Below are 18,723 nucleotides of genomic sequence, written 5' to 3' on the forward strand. Positions count from 1 at the left end.
AGTGGTGAGAGCGCGTGGTGAGGAGACAGATTCTCGCCACGCCACCTGGTAGGAGCGACCTGTCAGGTAGGACGCAATCCAAGCGTGGGCCGCGCCGGAGATGCCCAACTCGGAGAGGGTGGAGAGGAGGATCTGATGGTTCACAGTATCGAAGGCAGCCGATAGATCTAGAAGGATGAGAGCAGAGGAGAGAGAGTTAGCTTTAGCAGTGCGGAGCGCCTCCGTGATACAGAGGAGAGCAGTCTCAGTTGAATGACTAGTCTTGAAACCTGACTGATTTGGATCAAGAAGGTCATTCAGAGAGAGATAGTGGGAGAGCTGGCCAAGGACGGCACGTTCAAGAGTTTTGGAGAGAAAAGAAAGAAGGGATACTGGTCTGTAATTGTTGACATCGGAGGGATCGAGTGTAGGTTTTTTCAGAAGGGGTGCAACTCTCGCTCTCTTGAAGACGGAAGGGACGTAGCCAGCGGTCAGGGATGAGTTGATGAGCGAGGTGAGGTAAGGGAGAAGGTCTCCGGAAATGGTCTGGAGAAGAGAGGAGGTGATAGGGTCAAGCGGGCAGGTTGTTGGGCGGCCGGCCGTCACAAGACGCGAGATTTCATCTGGAGAGAGAGGGGAGAAAGAGGTCAGAGCACAGGGTAGGGCAGTGTGAGCAGAACCAGCGGTGTCGTTTGACTTAGCAAACGAGGATCGGATGTCGTCGACCTTCTTTTCAAAATGGTTGACGAAGTCATCTGCAGAGAGGGAGGAGGGGGGGGAGGGGGCGGAGGATTCAGGAGGGAGGAGAAGGTGGCAAAGAGCTTCCTAGGGTTAGATGTTGTTCTTGTTCACCAAAACCAATCTACCACAATCAGCTTCATATGAGAAAATTGTGTGAGAATAGTGATTATAATAAAATCTCTACAACATTTTGCGGGATGTTTCTGTTGTACTCTACACTTGCCAGCTGCTCAGCAGAACATTTGACCAAATCCAGATCTACAGTACAGAGGAGGCATGTTTTGATGTGAGACATTGGTAGGTGGAGATGGAAGATAAACCTACTACAACATTTTTAATGGTCCTAGTTCATGACTATATATATATTGAGTTTGACGCATCTTTATAGTGTAAAGAAATGTTTTGCAGTTGGTTTTAGGGAAGAAAATATATAAACAATTAATGAGAGAATCAATTGGCTATAGCTAGGTTATTTCAAGTTCCTTAGACTAAACTATTTGTGGTTAAGGGCAATGCGCCCATAGAGATACTAGAAATCATCTCCACTCTATTGTATGTTGAGGGGTTGGTTTACATTCTTGTCAATCAGCACGAGTCCAGGGTTGTTCACTTCCTTTGAAACGGAACTGCTTCCGGTTCTTCAAGGAATAGATAGAAAAAAATAAGGTGGCCACCGCCATGTTTCAGAATTAAATATGTCCAATGCATTAAATGTAATATTGCTGTATAGCAGTATTTACACTACATAATTATTGTCTTTGTTTTAAAGAATACGTTTTGATTGATGAGACTACCGCTGGAGTTGTATTTGCTGTAAGTAACAAGATCCGGTGATGTCTATTTACCCTGCGGCTAACATATTAGCTAGCACGCTACTATCGGGGGGGAAGGAGCGGTATTTCGGCCTTACGCATGCTAAGTATATGGACGTTTAGATGACTTCTCCAAAAATATATTCTAAGCACCGTTCACATTTCATCCATACATGGACAGCGTTGAGTTGCATTGGCTAATATCATACTAAACCCTAATGTTATCTAGCTAGCTAGCATATCTGAGCTAGCTAGCTAGAAGGACACGGCCGTGCAAAATTAGCATAATGTAGCTAGCTGGCTACAGCTAATTTGAAAAGCTGTAGTTACAGCGCTAACGTTATGGTTTATTAATCAGTGCGGCTGGTTATGACGGTGGTGTTAGCTAGTTAATGACATAACACAAAATAAGCAAAACAGGTAGCTAGCTAATAATATTACCTAGTTAACGTTAGCTCAATAGCATTGCTACATTACCTGTCAAATTCTGCCAACAACAATGGTTAGCTAACTGGCTCTATAGCTGTCACTCAAGATGCTTATCTGCGTCTCTCGCCTAACAGTGAATGTCTAGCTAGTTAGTTAGCGTATTTGTGATGAAACTCAACATGACATTTTGCCAAGCCATTCACTAATGGCTTTCAAAATAAATTTAAAAATAGTAATGTTTCAGTATCATGAAGTTATGTGCGAAATTGTGACTGTCCTTGTGACAAAGAATATGTCAGTTTGATTGACTAAGATGGAATATAAAATATCACCAATATTGGTTACATGATTTGAATGTTTATCCTCTACAGGTATTGTTTCCCATACAGTAACAGTGTTACGCAATGCACCATGGGAGTGGACCACAGAATGTGCAACGGCAACTTCAGAGATCCAAGTCCACCACTGGATCTGAAGCAGAAGATCACCAGAAGCAGCAGACCATGGCAGTTACTCAACAGCAGGCAACAGCCAACCACCCACAATCAACTGTGACCACGTTTGCATCTGGAGCCAGCCCTTCAGGCCCCCAGTCCCCCAACTACCAGATAATAATGAGCCGCAGCCCTGTCACAGGCCAGAACATGAACATCACCTTACAAAATGTCAGTCAAATGGTGACGGGCAACCAACAGATCACCCTCACCCCGCTCCCCCTCCAGAACCCAGGCTCTCCCGGCTTCCAGCACACAGCCCCGCAGTGGAGATTTGAGCCTGCCCCGTCCTATATCCAGGTCACCTCACCTCTGCCACAAAGTCCCACTCAGCACAGCCCAGTCCCTCTCCAGCGACCAGGGGCACCTGTAACAGGACTGGGTTTGTGTGGACAGAGCCCAACACGCTTTGTTGATGCTGGCATGCTTGTGAGACAAATCAGTCTTGGCAGCCCGCCTGGAAGTGGGCACTTTGTTTACCAAGAGGGGACAGGGCTGACGCAGCTAACTCCAACCACAGCTGGGCAGGTGCAGCTGGCCTCCCCAGGGGTGCCAGGCTCAGTGCGTGAACGCAGTCTCTCCCAGCCCCACTCACAGACGGGAGGCACCATCCACCATCTCGGACCTCAGAGTCCTGTGGCCAGTGGGACTGTTTTGCCCACACTGGGGAGCCCGAGCCACATAACCACCTCCAACTTGCCACCTCAAATCAGCAGTATCATCCAGGGGCAGCTGGCGCGTCCCATGATATTTGAGAAGACTTCACAGGGTATGGTAACTGGAGTGGGGACAGCTGCCACTGTGTCTTTCAGTATGCCCTCCACCATTCCTCCCTCCAGCCCTTCCCTCATTAACCCTCCCCAAGGCATCCCCAATACCCCGCTCACCCCTACCGGCATGTGCTTGGGGTCCGTCAAGAAACAGATGCCCAAAAAGCTGGAGGAGATTGCACCCTCAAACCCAGAAGTGGCACAGCTGAGGAAGCAGTGTCTGGAGCACCACACTAAGAAGATGGAGGGTCTGAAGGAGGTCTTCAAAGACTACCTGATTGAGCTGTTCTTCCTGCAGCACCTCCAGGGGAACATGATGGACTATTTGGCTTTCAAGAAGAAGCCCTGTGTCCCGCTTTTCACTTACCTGAGACAGAATGACCTAGACCTTGAGGAGGAAGAGGAAGAGGAGGAGCAGTCTGAGGTCATCAATGATGAGGTACTGTTACATTATTGATTGATTTATCATGTCATACATTCAGAATGTCTCTAATTCCTATCCTGTATATAGGCTATACGAATTTAGTTCAAATCTCTGTGCCACTCCCAGGTCAAGGTTGTAACTGGAAAGGATGGACAGGCCGGAACACCAGTTGCCATAGCTACACAGCTTCCACCCAATGTTTCAGCAGCATTCTCTTCCCAGCAGCAGTTCCAGGTAGAGAATGGTGATGGGGCACCAAATGACTGCAAACCCTACACAGACAGGATGGAACTGATTACCTTTGTCTCTCTTAAATATTTCCTTTTAGATTGCCAAGCTTTTACTAACCCTTGGAAATGTCTCCTCAGGTGCACCAGGGAGCAGTTGGCAGCATGACAAACTCAGGGGACATGGACCCCTTTAAGAGGCAACAGGCAATGGCACAAGCAGGTAAGGCAAGGACAGCCCACTCCCGTGGCTCTTTTGTTGGTTTGTTTACTCTCACTTTTCTTTCTTTTTGTTATTTCTTTCTTTTCTTCCCTTAAATTGCTTCTGCTTTTAGATATTTGCCATCTTCTACTAGCGCTGTCTGTAGAAGTCTTAACGCAAGGAAGGAGAGGTGGTCTGTATGGTGTACAGAAGGTCATTGCTGTTTGCCGAGTGTCTTTTTTCCGTTATGAGGGTATTGTGTGTTTTAAATCCCAGATCAGGCTAAGAGGTCCCGGATTGAAGTTGGTCGCCATGGAATGATTTTCCAGCATCCTGGTTCTTTAGGATCACCTGGCGTTCCACTCCAGCAGCTTATGCCAACAGCGCAAGGTAGGAGTGCTACTACCAGGCCGTTCTGTGTTCTATTCAATGCTGCTGGACGTGTCCTTAATCCAAAGAAACAAACTGAATTCCAACAACGTCCCATCGTCTCCAACGAAAACCTCCAAGCAGCATCAACAAAGCGATCTTCATCCATCCGCTGGACAGACACCCCAACAGACCTCAGGAAGTTCAGTCTTAGCTCTCCCAGCATGCTCTTTTTCTCTAGACCAAGGGCTAAAATGGGGAAGAAGATAAAAAATAAAATAAATAAAAACAAGTCTGAAGAAAAGGAGTAGCCTCTCACTGGGAAGATGCCATGTCTTATGATTTGACTTATGTTTTATTGATCATCCGTCTCCATCCGTTTCTTCTTTTCTGAAGTTTTGTTCTTCTCGATCGTCTGTTTGGACGGACTTTCCTGTGCCGTTGGAGCTTTGGTTATTTCGCAAGCGGATCACGGAAAGTGAGAAAGGAGGAACCCTGGAAAAAATTCATGTATTTTCAGTGGGGCATGTTTGCTCATTTTAATGATTGCTTTTTCGTTCCTCCTTTTTTATACTCGTCATCATTCTCATCCATCCGTATCCCACACCCCTGTCCCACTCCGTTGTCTGTCCTTGCATTGTCAACGTGGATTCACAATGCATCTTAATCCTATGTTCAGTTGTCAGTCATCAAGAGCATCTGTTTTTTACTTGTTCCATCATGCTCATCCTTTTGGTTTCCCCCATCTGTTTCCATGGCATATCGTTCTGACTTGGCCTCTTTCCCTCAGTCGTAGTAGGAAGAAGGGGAGCCGGGTAGATGAGGTTTGGTGCAGTCATGATATGTCACAGGTTGGCGTGGGTGTGTCTGTCAGGTCCAGGTGTTGATGTGGTCTAGGTTATGTGAGTTAAGGTCAGGGAGGGGTAAGACAAGTGCTGCTTAGTCAGGGTGCATAGCCATGCTCAGCCCAGGCCTGCTATCTGCAAGATCCCATGTGTGTCCTGCTCACTTCTCTGCTTTGCTATGTTCTGTGTTCCACAAAATAACTACATTGCTTCATGCATGCTAAACATCAGGTGTTTTTGTGATTGAGCGTTTTTATTTATTTTCTTCTGTATTTTCTATTTCATTTGATTTGGAAACCTTTCTTCTCAGTCCCTCTGCTGAAGGTGTTTATGCATGATTAGTTTAGCTGTTTTAATCACATTCTCTTAAACTTTTACAGAGAATGTTTTTATTTTTGCATTAACAATCTTAGTATTTCATATATGTAGATGATCACATTGATTTGTATCTTCTGTAATCATTGTGCTGTATAATTTTAGTTTTCACTCTTCCTCAACGGTAAGAACTACACTACTGTTGACTCATAACGTACATCCAATTCATACGTTCTGGGTAGCTGCTACAATAGATGGAGCTGTAAACACTTTCCTTTTAGAATCTGATCACGTTCAGTCAGTACTGAAAAATAATGGCTTACTTATGAGGTACAAGTGGCCTGACTACTGCTCAGTCCCTCTATCTGCACCGTGTATAGTCTTTTATCTTTTAACAGGCCTTCAAACTTCATTCAGAGCAGGATTGGTATGACATGACAACACTTGGATCGAGGAACCACAGAGCAACACTAATTCACAGCCACATGTTATCCTTTTTCCACTCCGTCCCTTTGTGTTCCCTATGACTTGGTTACTGTGCTCCAGGCGGGATGCCCCCCAACCCGCAGACAGTCCAGATCCCCGGGCAGAAGCAGAACCAGCCACAGTATGACCCGTCCAAAGGGCCTCCGGTGCAGAACGCTGCCAGCCTGCACACTCCTCCCCCCCAGCTGCCAGGCCGCCTACCCCAGGGCACCCTCCCCATGGCAGTCCTGCCCATGGCTCTCTCTCAGCAGTCCCTACTTGTGGATAGCTCAGCACAGGCCACCAATCAGCTCCAGGTGAAGGTGCAGGGGGCTGGCCCCATCATGGCTCCAGTCAACCCCCACACACAGCTCCAGGCCCAGCTCCAGCAGCAGATGCAGTCTGGTATTCACCTCCAAATGCAGCCTCAGCAGCCCCAGCTCATGCTGCAGCCAGCACAGGCCGTGAGTCTAGAGGATAGCTTCCTAACATCTCATGTTTTTGTTTGTTTTCATAGGTTTAATCAACGTTTTGTCTTCTCTCTCTCCTCCCTTGATCAGACTGTGGCTCTCACTCGTCCTGGAGCAGACTCCAACCAACCTGGCCAAAGAATAATGACCAACTCCCTGTCCAACCCCTCAATGTCTCCTGCGCCCCTCAACGCCCCCAACTCACTCCCCTCCCTCAACACAATTGGCCCCCTCCGCCCCAACATCAACCCTGCCACACAGTCCAAACTGGCCGGCCCCAACGGCACCTCCACAGTCAAACTGGGAGGCTTTGGTCAGGGCTCGGGTATGCAGTCATCAGAAGGGAGTTCACATGACAAACAAGCTGAACAGGCCAAACTGGTGAGGAGTTACTTCTGAGAAACCTATCACTCTGCAAGTGCATTTGTTTTCCGGCTTCTCATAATGTGACCTATCTCTGACCCCCCCCCAGGAGAGCCAGGTTCACCAGCGTATCTCTGAGCTGAGGAAAGAGGGCCAGTGGTCAGCCAGCAGGCTGCCCAAGCTCATGGAGTCCTCTCGGCCCAAATCCCACTGGGACTACCTACTGGAGGAGATGCAGTGGATGGCAGCTGACTTTGCCCAGGAGAGGAGGTGGAAGATGGCTGCTGCCAAGAAGGTATTGTTACTGTAATTTAGTTATTCCAATATGTTTTCATTAATTGAATTCCCTTAATCTATTTTATGAGAATTTGTAAGATTCTTGTTTGCATAAAATAGACGGAGACCAGTCTTTTCAATAATAGGTAACAGAATTTATTCTCGGAGCGTGCTGCCACGTTACCACGAGCAACAGTTTATATACAATAACATAACGTCATTTCATTGCTTCTAAAATGAATCTCCTCTCGACCGGGTCAAAGGGAACTTTAAAAGTTTATTCCAACTCACTAACACATACACAAGACACACAACACAACTGAATTAACTTTTGACTCCTCACCATTATCGATCACCACTTAACTGACAGTTCTAATTAACAGAGAACCTAGGAATGCACTCACTGCCTTATCTAAAACACCCCAGAGCTCAGTTTCGTCAGTTCAACCATAGGTTAACTACCTTATCTGTTTATTTAATCCACAAACCATTCCTTTCTTCCTAGTTGGAATGGCGTTCATAAACTTTAATTACTCCTTGTCCGTGTCACACAATCCCTTCTTATGAACTCATATTTTTCATCAGATATAATAAAACAGAGTATACGTTTACTTAGTTAGTTTCATTTAAAATAAGACTATTGTTCAGTCATTTAATCATAATTGTCTGTGATTCTTATGTACTTGTACATTGTTTCAGTACTACTTGATCATAATTGCATATTCCACAGCTGGTTCGCACCTGTTCCCGTTACCATGACGAGCAGAAGAAGATGGAAGAGGGATCCAAGAAAGAGGAAGAACTGCGTCTCCGTCACATTGCTAGCACCATCTCCAGAGAGGTGGAGTTCTTCTGGTCCAACATTGAGCAGGTACATTTCTCTTCATGTGGGAACTTTTCCATTGTTGTCCTTAGACCTGTAGTATCATCGACTCTGTCCCTCTTCATCTGTTCCATTTGGTTTCTCTCAGGTTGTGGAAATTAAGCTGCGTTTCCAGATTTATGAAAAAAGACTGAAAACGCTCAGCCTGCAGAGAGCAACGAGTAAAGGTGAGACTTTATTCAAGAGCTTTTTGAAATTAATGTAAAACAATCTAAATTTCATAATGTCGTTTTGAATATATTGGTTATTCTTTGCGCCACAGGACAAGATGTTAAACCTGCTCTGTCAACCGCAGTGAAAGCTGAAAAAGAGGTAGGTGGCTGTACAGACTCACTCTGGTTGTCCAGAATGTCCAGACACATAGTCAGGTTTTTGCAGGGACATGTATTCAAAATTCATCTCATTCATAGGAGCCCAATATGTCAACAAGGAAGCGAAAGTCCAGCGCTTCATTGACAGAAGAAGGTATGTGTGCAAAACTATTTCTCCAGCTATTTTTACTGGTTTATCATTTGAGGTGTATTGTTGCATTGAACAGTTGTTTACAATGTTGTATCTTGTCTATGGCTTTGTTCTCTCTTTCAGTTCATGATGAGGAGAGCACCATAGAGGAGCAGGAAGCCATGGAGGGGACAGCTGATCAGAAGGCAGAGTTGGGAGATCTGGCTAAAGATGGTCAGCATGATGCACTGTTTTCTCTTACTATAGCTAGTGATCGATTTCTCTCGATTACCTTTGTTTTTGTTCCATTTCTCATTAAGTCTTGTAGAGTTTAAAAGCGCCCCTTAGTCTTTTGTGTCTATTGAGCCTTTCTTCTGTGTCTTGTATTGTTCTTAGCTGAGATGCCGCTGGATGCTTTGATGAAACAGTATGCTGGGGCCTACGCTGACAACTTTGACTGGCCCCAGCCTTCCCCACAGAGTGATGAGGATGGCAGGGATGAGACTGAAGGTGTACCTAAACTCTACATATATACTTCATCTCTATGTACCAATCTAGCTATGTGCCTCATGCTCATTGCTATGCCAAGATTATTAGTTTCAAAGCAAAATGATTTGTAGACTGGTGGTGTTCCCTCAGTGGTGCTGATGTAGTCATTGTTCCCTCAGAGATGGAGTCCTCTCTGGACACCCCCCACGAGGCTGTAGTGATAGACTCCCTGCTTAGTGTGGACCAGTATCGAGGTTCTGAGAAGACCAGCCCCCCTGGTGCTGACGGGAAGCCCAAGAAGGACATAGCAGAGGTGGCAGCCTCCACAGAACTCATCCTACCCAAGGGCAGTGCCAGGACCACCACTTCTGTGAGTCCTCACATCCCTCACTGAACCAGTTGTTCGCTGTTTGGTGTCATTCAACCAGTTTTTCAATGAGAGGAGTTTGGAAAGATAAATTGGGGGGGATGTAATATATGAAATATATATTTAAGAGGACAGTTAGTGGGTTAACATGTACAAACAGGGAATCATTATGACACTTTGCTATGCATCTTAGGGCCGCAGCCAGCCTCCTTTTCTGCTGCATGGATCACTGCGTGAGTACCAGCAGATCGGAGTGGACTGGCTAGCCAGCCTCCACAAGAAACACCTCAACGGCATCTTAGCAGACGAGACCGGGCTGGGCAAGACTGTGCAGACTGTGGCCTACCTGGCCCATCTGGCCTGTCAAGAGGGTAATCTACTGTTGAAGACTATATTCAATGCTTATCTTTTGTTTATTTACATAAACATGTAGGTATTTTTATGCATGTGAACATCCATATAGACTTAATTTATATGTATTTTTCAGGCATCTGGGGCCCCCATCTGGTTGTGGTTAGGACGTGTAAGATCCTGAGCTGGGAGATGGAGTTTAAACGCTGGTGTCCCGGCCTCAAGATCCTCCTCTACCTTGGCAACAGACAGGAACGCAGAACAAAGAGAATGGTAACTAGTAATGATCTCTTTCAGCCCCGCGATTTTGAGTCCATTCAAGCAGAGAGACTTTGAGCAGGACAGCAGCACCAAATATGACAGTAAATAATGCACACTTCTCATGAATAGAATGCCATAAAGATTGAAATGTTCTTCTCAACCACTTTTTGGCTTCTGCTGTTATTTAAAATGCCCTTGTTTACCAGTTTGTGTTTGTCTGTCCATAACTCGTGTTGTTGATCTGTCTCCAGTGGTGGGCGGAGACCAACAGCTTCCATGTGTGTGTGACGTCCTACAAGCTGCTGCTGAAGGACCAGAGCCATTTCCTGAGGAGGAGGTGGAAACACCTGGTCCTGGATGAGGTGCAGCTCATTAAGAACATGTCAGAGAAACACTGGGAAACCATCTTTGCGCTCAAGAGGTAACAACTCTTATTTTAGGGGCGCACCATGGTTACACTCCCACACAGACTGGTCTGCTGAAGGCTTTTTGGTCTCAGCTTGGCATGAAATGAAAGTTTGTTTAGAAGGCTAAACTCTTAAATGTGGTTTGACCTTTTTAAATTGTTAGAGCAAGAGAAACAAAATCAAATGATGTGTTGGTGTGGTTTCTATTCCAGTCAGCAGAGGATCCTCCTGATCAACACTCCACTCCAGAACACACTGAAGGAGTTGTGGACCATGATCCACTTCCTCCTGCCAGGCATCACCAGACCCTACACAGACTTCCCTGTCAAGCCAGGCACAGACCAGAACCAGGACTACTGCCACAAACTGGTCATCCGCCTGCACAGGGTCAGTTGGGGTACAACCAAACCCCTCTTCTTCCTAATGCTTGTGTGTTGAGAGTTTGTCTGTAAGTAGTCATTGACATCCATCAATGTGATGGTGCTTTCAGTTGTGGTATGAAGTGATTGTGTATCTGAAGGTTCTTTCATTCCTCGTGAGTGTTTCTGGTCATTAAAGATGTCGTCTTTGCTTAACCCTTTACTCTCGTGGAGATTGTCCTATTTGCATAGGGCTAAATTGAAATGTTTCTTATAGATGAAATATGAAAAGTATCTGCATAAGCATGGTAGCAATTGAAAAGGAACAGTTTGGTGATTATGGGGAAATTATTAGATCAAAGGTGAGTGAACAACTGTTCACCTGACACAAAACTAAATCCAAACATAAAATCAACATTGTAATGTAAATTTGACATTTAATGTACTTTTCACAGCATTTGTTGGTAAGTCTGAAAATACTCTGGATACATTCAGTAACATAACACTTCCTGGAAAATGTGGGGTAGGTGTGACAACAAATTACAAGGGTTTGAGTGAGAGGACTAACTGGTGTCTCAAAGTAGCCTCACACCTTTCCAAAGTGTGTACAGTTCCTAAGCAGTTTCAATGCACTTTTAGGACTGAAAGAGTCTTCAACTATAAGAACTAGAGCAGGCACACTTTTTGGAACCTGCGTCCCTGCCCTCACATAATTACTGTTGTTTACGCAACCCAAAAACGGTCCATTTTAAATCACAATCTAGCTTAGGTGGGCATCATTTCAGACTGTTATATAGCCAAAATGACAAGCTAAGTTACAAAATACGATATAATAGTTTTGGGCTTTTACAGTGCAATTTATGGAAACAGATCATTTTGGTGAACATAGAAAGAAGTCATGAGTGTTCTGGTACGTGTGCTGCAGCAAATTTTCTTCACAATAGACAAACCAGCTTATTCTGTTCAGAACAACCAAACCTAGTGATCATAAACATTGCCGCACTGTATGTGACATGAGTTTTATGATATAGATATGTGAAGTGCACATTTGGACTCACGAGTGTTTTGCTGGCTTGCATGACATCAAAGTGGTATTTATTATAATCTTCAACGTCTCATATTTCAAAATACATAGTCCTCTTAAGTTACAGCATTTCCCTCACCCAGAAAAACAAAAAGTCAGCAAAAGTTGCCCAATAAGCGAGAGGGATCGGGCGGGCGATCGACCGGGCGACGAAGATGCTTAAGTTCAGAACGGCTATCAGTCAAAACCCATACAGTGCTGCGAAGCGCAGAGCCAGAGCTCTGACGTCGTGTGTGTGTGTATATATATATCATGTTATTTCTACAGTCACTGCTTTCCAATTTTAAGCATTTATCAGTGCCACTGGTCATCAGTAGGAATCCCATTTACCAGAGCTGTTCACACCTAGATACCATTCAATCTGACATCCTTTCTCCTCTGCAGATGATCCAACCCTTCATCCTGAGGCGCTGTAAGAGGGACGTGGAGAAGCAGCTTCCTAAGAAGTATGAACACATCCTCAAGTGTCGTCTTTCTAGCAGACAGAAGAGCATGTATGAAGATATCCTCACTCAGCCAGGGTGAGTCAGCCCTCCAGACACCACATAACCTCTGCCTAATGTATGGTAATTAGTATAGTATTTAGTTCTATACTCAGACTGAATATTTGAGCACAGGTTCTATACCTGGAAATGCACGATTATTTGTTAGATGGGGGGATCGATAGTTGCGTATGGCAATATTATTTGGGTAAGATTTATTGTTTTTTGATGCCCAAGTATTAATCAAAAAAAAATATATACATACAGTTGAAGTCGGAAGTTTGCTTACACTTAGGTTGGAGTCATTAAAACTTGTTTTTTTAACCACTCCACAAATTTCTTGTTAACAAACTATAGTTTTAGCAGGTCGGTTAGGACATCTACTTGACACAAGTCATTTTTCCAACAAATATTTACAGACAGATTATTTCACTTGTAATTCACTGTATCACAATTCCAGTGGGTCAGAAGTTTACATACACTAAGTTGACTGTGCCTTTTAAACAGCTTGGAATATTCCAGAATATGATGTCATGGCTTCTGATCGGCTAATTAACATAATTTGAGTCAATTGGAGGTGTACCTCTGTATGTATTTCAAGGCCTACCTTCAAACTCAGTGCCTCTGCTTGACATCATGGGAAAGAAATCAGCCATGACCTCAGAAACCTCGTGGACCTCCACAAGTCTGGTTCATCCTTGGGAGCAATTTCCAAATGCCTGAAGGTACCACGTTCATCTGTACAAACAATAGTACTCAAGTATAAACACCATGTGACCACGCAGCCGTCATACCACTCGGGAAGGAAACACGTTCGGTCTCCCAGAGATGAACGTACTTTGGTGCGAAAAGTGCAAATCATTCCCAGAACAACAGCAAAGGACCTTGGGATGATGCTGGAGGAAACCAGTGCAAAAGTATCTACATCATCAGTAAAACGAGTCCTATATCAACATAACCTGAAAGGCCGCTCAGCAAGGAAGAAGCCACTGCTCCAAAACCGCCATAAAAAAGCCAGACTACGGTTTACAACTGCACTGTACTTTTTGGAGGAATGTCCTCTGTTCTGATGAAACAAAAATAGAACTGTTGGCCATAATGACCATCGTTATGTTTGGAGGAGTAAGAGGCATGCTTGCAAGCCGAAGAACACAATCCCAACCGTGAAGCACGGGGGTGGCAGCATCATGTTGTGGGGGTCCTTTGCTGCAGGAGGGACTGGTGCACTTCACAAAATAGACAATATCATGAGGGAGGAAAATTATGTGGATATATTGGAGCAACATCTCAAGACATCAATCAGGAAGTTCAAGCTTGGTCGCAAATGTGTCTTCCAAAATGGACAATGACCCCAAGCATACTTCCAAAGTTGTGGCAAAATGGCTTAAGGACAACAAAGTCAGGGTATTGGAGTGGCCATCACAAAGCCCTGACCTCAATCCTTTAGAAAGTTTGTGGGCAGAACTGAAAGTGTGTGAGCAAGGAGGACTACAATCCTGACTCAGTTACACCAGCTCTGTCAGGAGGAATGGGCCAAAATTCACCCAACTTATTGTGGGAAGCATGTGGAAGGCTACCTGAAACATTTGAGCCAAGTTCAACAATTTAAAGGCAATGCTACAAAATACTAATTGAGTGAATGTAAACCTCTGACCCACTGGGAATGTGATGAAAGAAATAAAAGCTGAAATTAATCATTCTCTACTAATATTCTGACATTTCACATTCTTAAAATAAAGTGGTGATCCTAACTGACCTATGACGGGGAACTTTTACTAGGATTAAATGTCAGGAATTGTGAAAAACAGAGTTTAAATGTATTTGGCTAAGGTGGATGCAAACTTCTGACTTCAACTGTGTGTGTGTGTGTGTGTGTGTGTGTGTGTGTATATATATATATATATATATATATATATATATATTAATTAATTAATTAATTGCTACTGTAGGTGAGGTAGTCAGCTGTACCTGCGTCAAACTGGTATTTTTCATCTTATAGCTCGTTCTCCTTTTTAAATAGTGAGCCAGCAGGTTTTCAACACTTATTTCCCTGACTGATCAGAACTTGTTTTCTCATGCTCTCTTGTCCCTGTGCAGCAGACCTATAGTGAGCAATTTGTTTGGAACATCAAACGGCAGTAAAATCGCGGTATCGAATCGCAATACATATAGAATCGGTATCGGCACCTAAGTTCCCAGCCCTATTATTTTGTTATCAGAGCATTGTTGCTCAATATTAAATTCACTTACCCTCTTTCTGAATGTCTTGTGCTCTGCTCTGTCTTCTGTCTGCCCTTAGAGCCCAGGAGGCATTGAAGACTGGTCATTTTGTGAGCGTGCTGCAGGTGCTGATGCAGCTGCAGAGGATCTGTAACCACCCAGACCTGGTAAACATCAGGGAGACCAGCAGCTCCTACGTGTGTTCCTCTCTGCAGTACAATACCCCTTCCCTGGTGCTGGGAGCCCTGCAGGAGGACCAACGCACGGTAGGACTAGGAGGGTACCAGTACCACACACAGCTAAAACACCTGGAGGTTTAATCCAGTTTATTCTATTTCATTAGCAATGCTCACGTGAGTGACTTGGAATAAAAATGGATTAGATTGGTTTATCAAAACACACTTGTGTTCCCTTTGTCTTTTTCTAGAGCCTGGACCTGTCCCTGTTCGACCTGATCAGTAATGAGAACAGACTGACGCGCTACGAGATGGAGGAGGTTCTACCCAAACTCAAAGTCACCCGTCAGCTGATTGAGGAGATCCACAGTGCCCCGGACCCACCGGCCAGACCCAAGCCCTGCAAGATCAAACCCATGAGGTCTGTGCTCTACCCTTCACATCCCATGGAAACCTTAAAAAACATGACATGGATGATTCCAAAAATGGAAGATAAATCACATTTACTATTTCTATTCTATCATGTTGCATCAGTAGCGCTAGGCTGTGTTGCATGACCTTTGATCTTTATTGAGTCTATGATTTGATTGACAGGTTGTTCCAGCCAGTGCAGTATGGCACTAAGCCAGAGGGCCGTCTGGTGCCCATGACCAATACTGTGGGTCAGCAGCGTCCTCCAGCCACCACTATCACCCCCCCCACCACCACCGCCACTACTACTTCTACTGCCCCTCAGCCAGCCAGGGCCACCACCACCACCACCACACAGGGTAAGACCTCCCTATAGACCCCTTGACAATGCTACACTTTGGTATGCACTGGGGTTTACACGTGTTCCATGCTGTTTTTAAGTTGAATAACTTCATGAAGGAAATCAAACAATAATTACAGTTTGATATTTACAGTTTGTGTAGTGTGTATCACACAGATAATCTCATGATGTTACCATGTAATGTTTTGTAAAGCATGAGTGTGATTTGAGTTGGTCATGACACTAAAAACTGCTTTTCATAGAAGTTAATTAGACTAACTATGCATAGCCTGGGTGTGTCATTACCGCCATTACATTTTCAAATTGTGTGGGTTATGCATGTGTAACTAAAAGATGGTCATCAACGTCATTTCATAGCAAAATCCAAAGCATTTTACGACTCCAAATTTATCCTAAAGTGGAGAAGTCCAAGGTGAAGATTTTATTATATTGACATCCTCTTTTGACTCTAAACCTATCAATCCAAGACGGGTATAAACCAAAACTTACTGCTGGACCACACCCCCCTGATGTTGTGCTGTTGAATTAACTGACACGTTAGCCCATCCCAAACCCCCTTGTACTTCACAGTGGCCGGGACGGCTATTCAGAAAGCTCAGACTACCTCTCCTACCACCGGCACCACTGGGTCTGCTGTAGCATCCTCTGGGAGCTCCGCCCCTGGCCAGCATGTGGTGGGGGCTGCCCCCCCTGTGGCCCAGGGCCAGGCTTTGTGTGGCTCGGCCCAGCCCACTCTGCCTGGTATTGCCCAGGTCCCTAGGCTGGCCCTAGGCCCCACCCATGCCATCCAGCCCAGCCTGGTTCCCCAGAGACTGGTTCTAACGTCCCAGGCCCAGGCACGGTTGCCTAGTAAGTGGCCCCCTCCCCTTCCCTCACCTCCCTTCAATGTCTCCCTCCACTTTTGGCACAACAGAGAGGGCTGCTCTGACAACAGGCCTCTCTCTCTCTGGGACACTGCTGCTTGGTGTTAGTGTCTTTGCTTTTAAGGAAACAACACTTGTTTGGTCTAAATACAGAGTTAGAAAAGAATGTGAACTATCTGTAAAATCTATATAATTATAGTATTAGAATAATATTATGTTAACCGTGTTGTCTAATATAACAAAAACCTTTTACCTTTTTGATATATTTTGAGGTAAAACAATCTTCAGGTTTACAGCTATGGCATTTCCATTGTCCTATTTTACTGCAGAGAATCACTGAGTGAAGAAAAATAGCACTTTATAAATGACCACTAGAACCATGTCAGCAGCATCCCCAAACAGCCTTAATCTTCCTCAGTCTGAAACCTGCATGTCCACAACCCAACGTCTGCTGCCATGACAGACCACACAAGACTGGTTTAACCATTTAAAACTATATTTTCCTCCACCTAAATATTGGTTCTCCCGTTTGACTAATCTTTTGCTTCTAGACAGCCCAGCTGCAGGAAGAGATCCCAAAGCTTTGTTTCCTCTTGTTTTTTGTGTTATGGTTTCTGAGGGTTTGTGTACTGCTAAGCATGTTGAAATGGTCCCACACACCGCTGACCTCAGGCCACTCCCTACCCCCAGTGTGAAAACACAGAAACCTTTTGAATAGCAACTCAACACACAACACACACATTATAGCGCATAAAACAATTCTAGATAGAATGCGTTATCTGTTTGCATGCCTGTAATAGGTGTGTTGTAGTAGTTGAAAGGGCAGTTAAGTGCAAGCCACTGCTTTAACTGAATACATGTTTGTTGCAGGTTCTCTGTCTCACCTGAAAATGACAGTTTTTTGTTGTTGTTTATTTTCCCGCTCCGGGTTGGCTAGAGATTAGCTACTGCGATGGTTCACATGTTGTGGAGGGCAGCTACCTACGCTCATCCCGCTCATTAACACACCCTGGTATTGCATGTCTCGTCTCTCTCACCCTTCAACTAACTGAAATGTCTTTATTTAGTATTTTTGGTGACGCAGTCATGCAGCAGTACTCTTTTGGTCTGTAGTGTTATTTGATTAGAGGTGTGTGTCTTTCCCCCTGCTGAAGGTGGAGATGTGTTGAAGATAGCCCAGCTGGCGTCCATAGCAGGCAGCCAGAACCGAATCTCCCAGCCTGAGACCCCCGTCACTCTGCAGTTCCAGGGTAACAAGTTCACCCTGTCCCCTAGCCAGCTCCGACAGCTCACCACAGGGCAGCCCTTGCAGCTCCAAGGTACACTCGGTAATGTACACCCAACATTTCATACTCTCCCTATGACTCCTATGATTGTCCCTGCCCTTTTAGTCAGAATGTCCTTCGCTATATTGTAATCACTTACAGCAAAGATGCTATTTTAAATGATACTCCTTCTTTTAACTCGATCATGTATTTGGTGGAGTCCACATCATAGAAATACAGAGTTGGATAACCAATGTTACATGTATATACATTCTTACTAGAGCAGTGGTCGGTCACCAAAGGGCCGATCGTCTGGTCGATCTCCAAGGCATTTTATAGTCTATATCACCAAACATTTCTATAAAAAAATAGTGTTGTATTCCTACTTTTCTTCTGTCTCGCACTGTTGACAAAAGGTGCACTTGTTTCAACTGCCCTGCGCACCGGGTAGGTGAAGTGTTCGCATTTTGAACCGTTTCATGTGTCTGAAGGTACAAACTTCTCCTTCTCGGCGTGCTCGGAGAGCAAATCAAGTGCACCTATAATCCTACCAATAGCCAATCGAATTGCTCAGATCACCGTGTATAAGTAAGTTGATACTGTGATTTCAAAACGTTTAAAACCATGACTAGAAAGACGCCGTTAAGGAATAGAGGAAAGAGCTGCTGTTTGAGTTCATTTTAGTTTTTATTCAGCTGTCAACACTTTTTACATGTTTTTTTTAAACACTTTTATAAGCCATGAAATGCGCTTCTCCGCTCGTGCTGCAACCAGCACTGCAGCTTCAATAATGAGGAGCAAAGTCTATCTATAGGCCTGCGTTGTTCTTATTAGCGGCTGTGTGTGTTTTTAATGTTTCACTTTTTCCGGTCATAGGAGTAACAACAGGAATCCTGCATGAGGCATAGATTATGTGGTGTGACTCGATTTTGGGCATCTGCTCAAAGACGGTGTCCCCTTTTTTGGTTAGTCTCACTCTCAGCTGAGGGACAGGACCACGGTGAAAGGCAGACCCTCTGATGCTCTTCCTCCGCTGAGACTGACCACCTGCATTTTTTTTTAAAGCACATTATTTACATTTATGCTCACTCAGCTATGCCTCACAAGTAGTACAACATTACC

General features: G+C 44.7%; 1 protein-coding gene across 6 annotated transcripts in view; it reads left to right on the plus strand.

The window, feature by feature from the left end:
• Positions 1–1,354: 1,354 nt before the first annotated feature.
• Positions 1,355–18,723, plus strand: part of ep400 (E1A binding protein p400) — a 36,682-nt gene continuing 19,313 nt past the window's right edge. For 3 of the 6 annotated variants that reach the window (XM_046347486.1, XM_046347489.1, XM_046347487.1), the window contains exons 1-25: positions 1,355–1,533; positions 2,333–3,664; positions 3,776–3,883; positions 4,018–4,099; positions 4,355–4,468; positions 6,154–6,536; positions 6,633–6,923; positions 7,015–7,200; positions 7,912–8,052; positions 8,153–8,231; positions 8,327–8,376; positions 8,475–8,529; positions 8,650–8,739; positions 8,902–9,015; positions 9,174–9,364; positions 9,555–9,732; positions 9,849–9,985; positions 10,225–10,394; positions 10,593–10,767; positions 12,208–12,344; positions 14,605–14,791; positions 14,953–15,122; positions 15,296–15,471; positions 16,044–16,322; positions 17,491–17,664. In XM_046347486.1, the coding sequence (XP_046203442.1) occupies positions 2,366–3,664; positions 3,776–3,883; positions 4,018–4,099; positions 4,355–4,468; positions 6,154–6,536; positions 6,633–6,923; positions 7,015–7,200; positions 7,912–8,052; positions 8,153–8,231; positions 8,327–8,376; positions 8,475–8,529; positions 8,650–8,739; positions 8,902–9,015; positions 9,174–9,364; positions 9,555–9,732; positions 9,849–9,985; positions 10,225–10,394; positions 10,593–10,767; positions 12,208–12,344; positions 14,605–14,791; positions 14,953–15,122; positions 15,296–15,471; positions 16,044–16,322; positions 17,491–17,664 (4,966 nt within the window). In that variant the 5' untranslated portion in view covers positions 1,355–1,533; positions 2,333–2,365. The remainder of the gene's footprint in view (positions 1,534–2,332; positions 3,665–3,775; positions 3,884–4,017; positions 4,100–4,354; positions 4,469–6,153; positions 6,537–6,632; positions 6,924–7,014; positions 7,201–7,911; positions 8,053–8,152; positions 8,232–8,326; positions 8,377–8,474; positions 8,530–8,649; positions 8,740–8,901; positions 9,016–9,173; positions 9,365–9,554; positions 9,733–9,848; positions 9,986–10,224; positions 10,395–10,592; positions 10,768–12,207; positions 12,345–14,604; positions 14,792–14,952; positions 15,123–15,295; positions 15,472–16,043; positions 16,323–17,490; positions 17,665–18,723) is intronic. The other 3 variants (XM_046347488.1, XM_046347491.1, XM_046347490.1) reach the window with 3 other exon arrangements.

This window comes from Oncorhynchus gorbuscha, linkage group LG04 (assembly GCF_021184085.1).
Source record: "Oncorhynchus gorbuscha isolate QuinsamMale2020 ecotype Even-year linkage group LG04, OgorEven_v1.0, whole genome shotgun sequence".
Classification (NCBI taxonomy): Eukaryota; Metazoa; Chordata; class Actinopteri; order Salmoniformes; family Salmonidae; genus Oncorhynchus; species Oncorhynchus gorbuscha.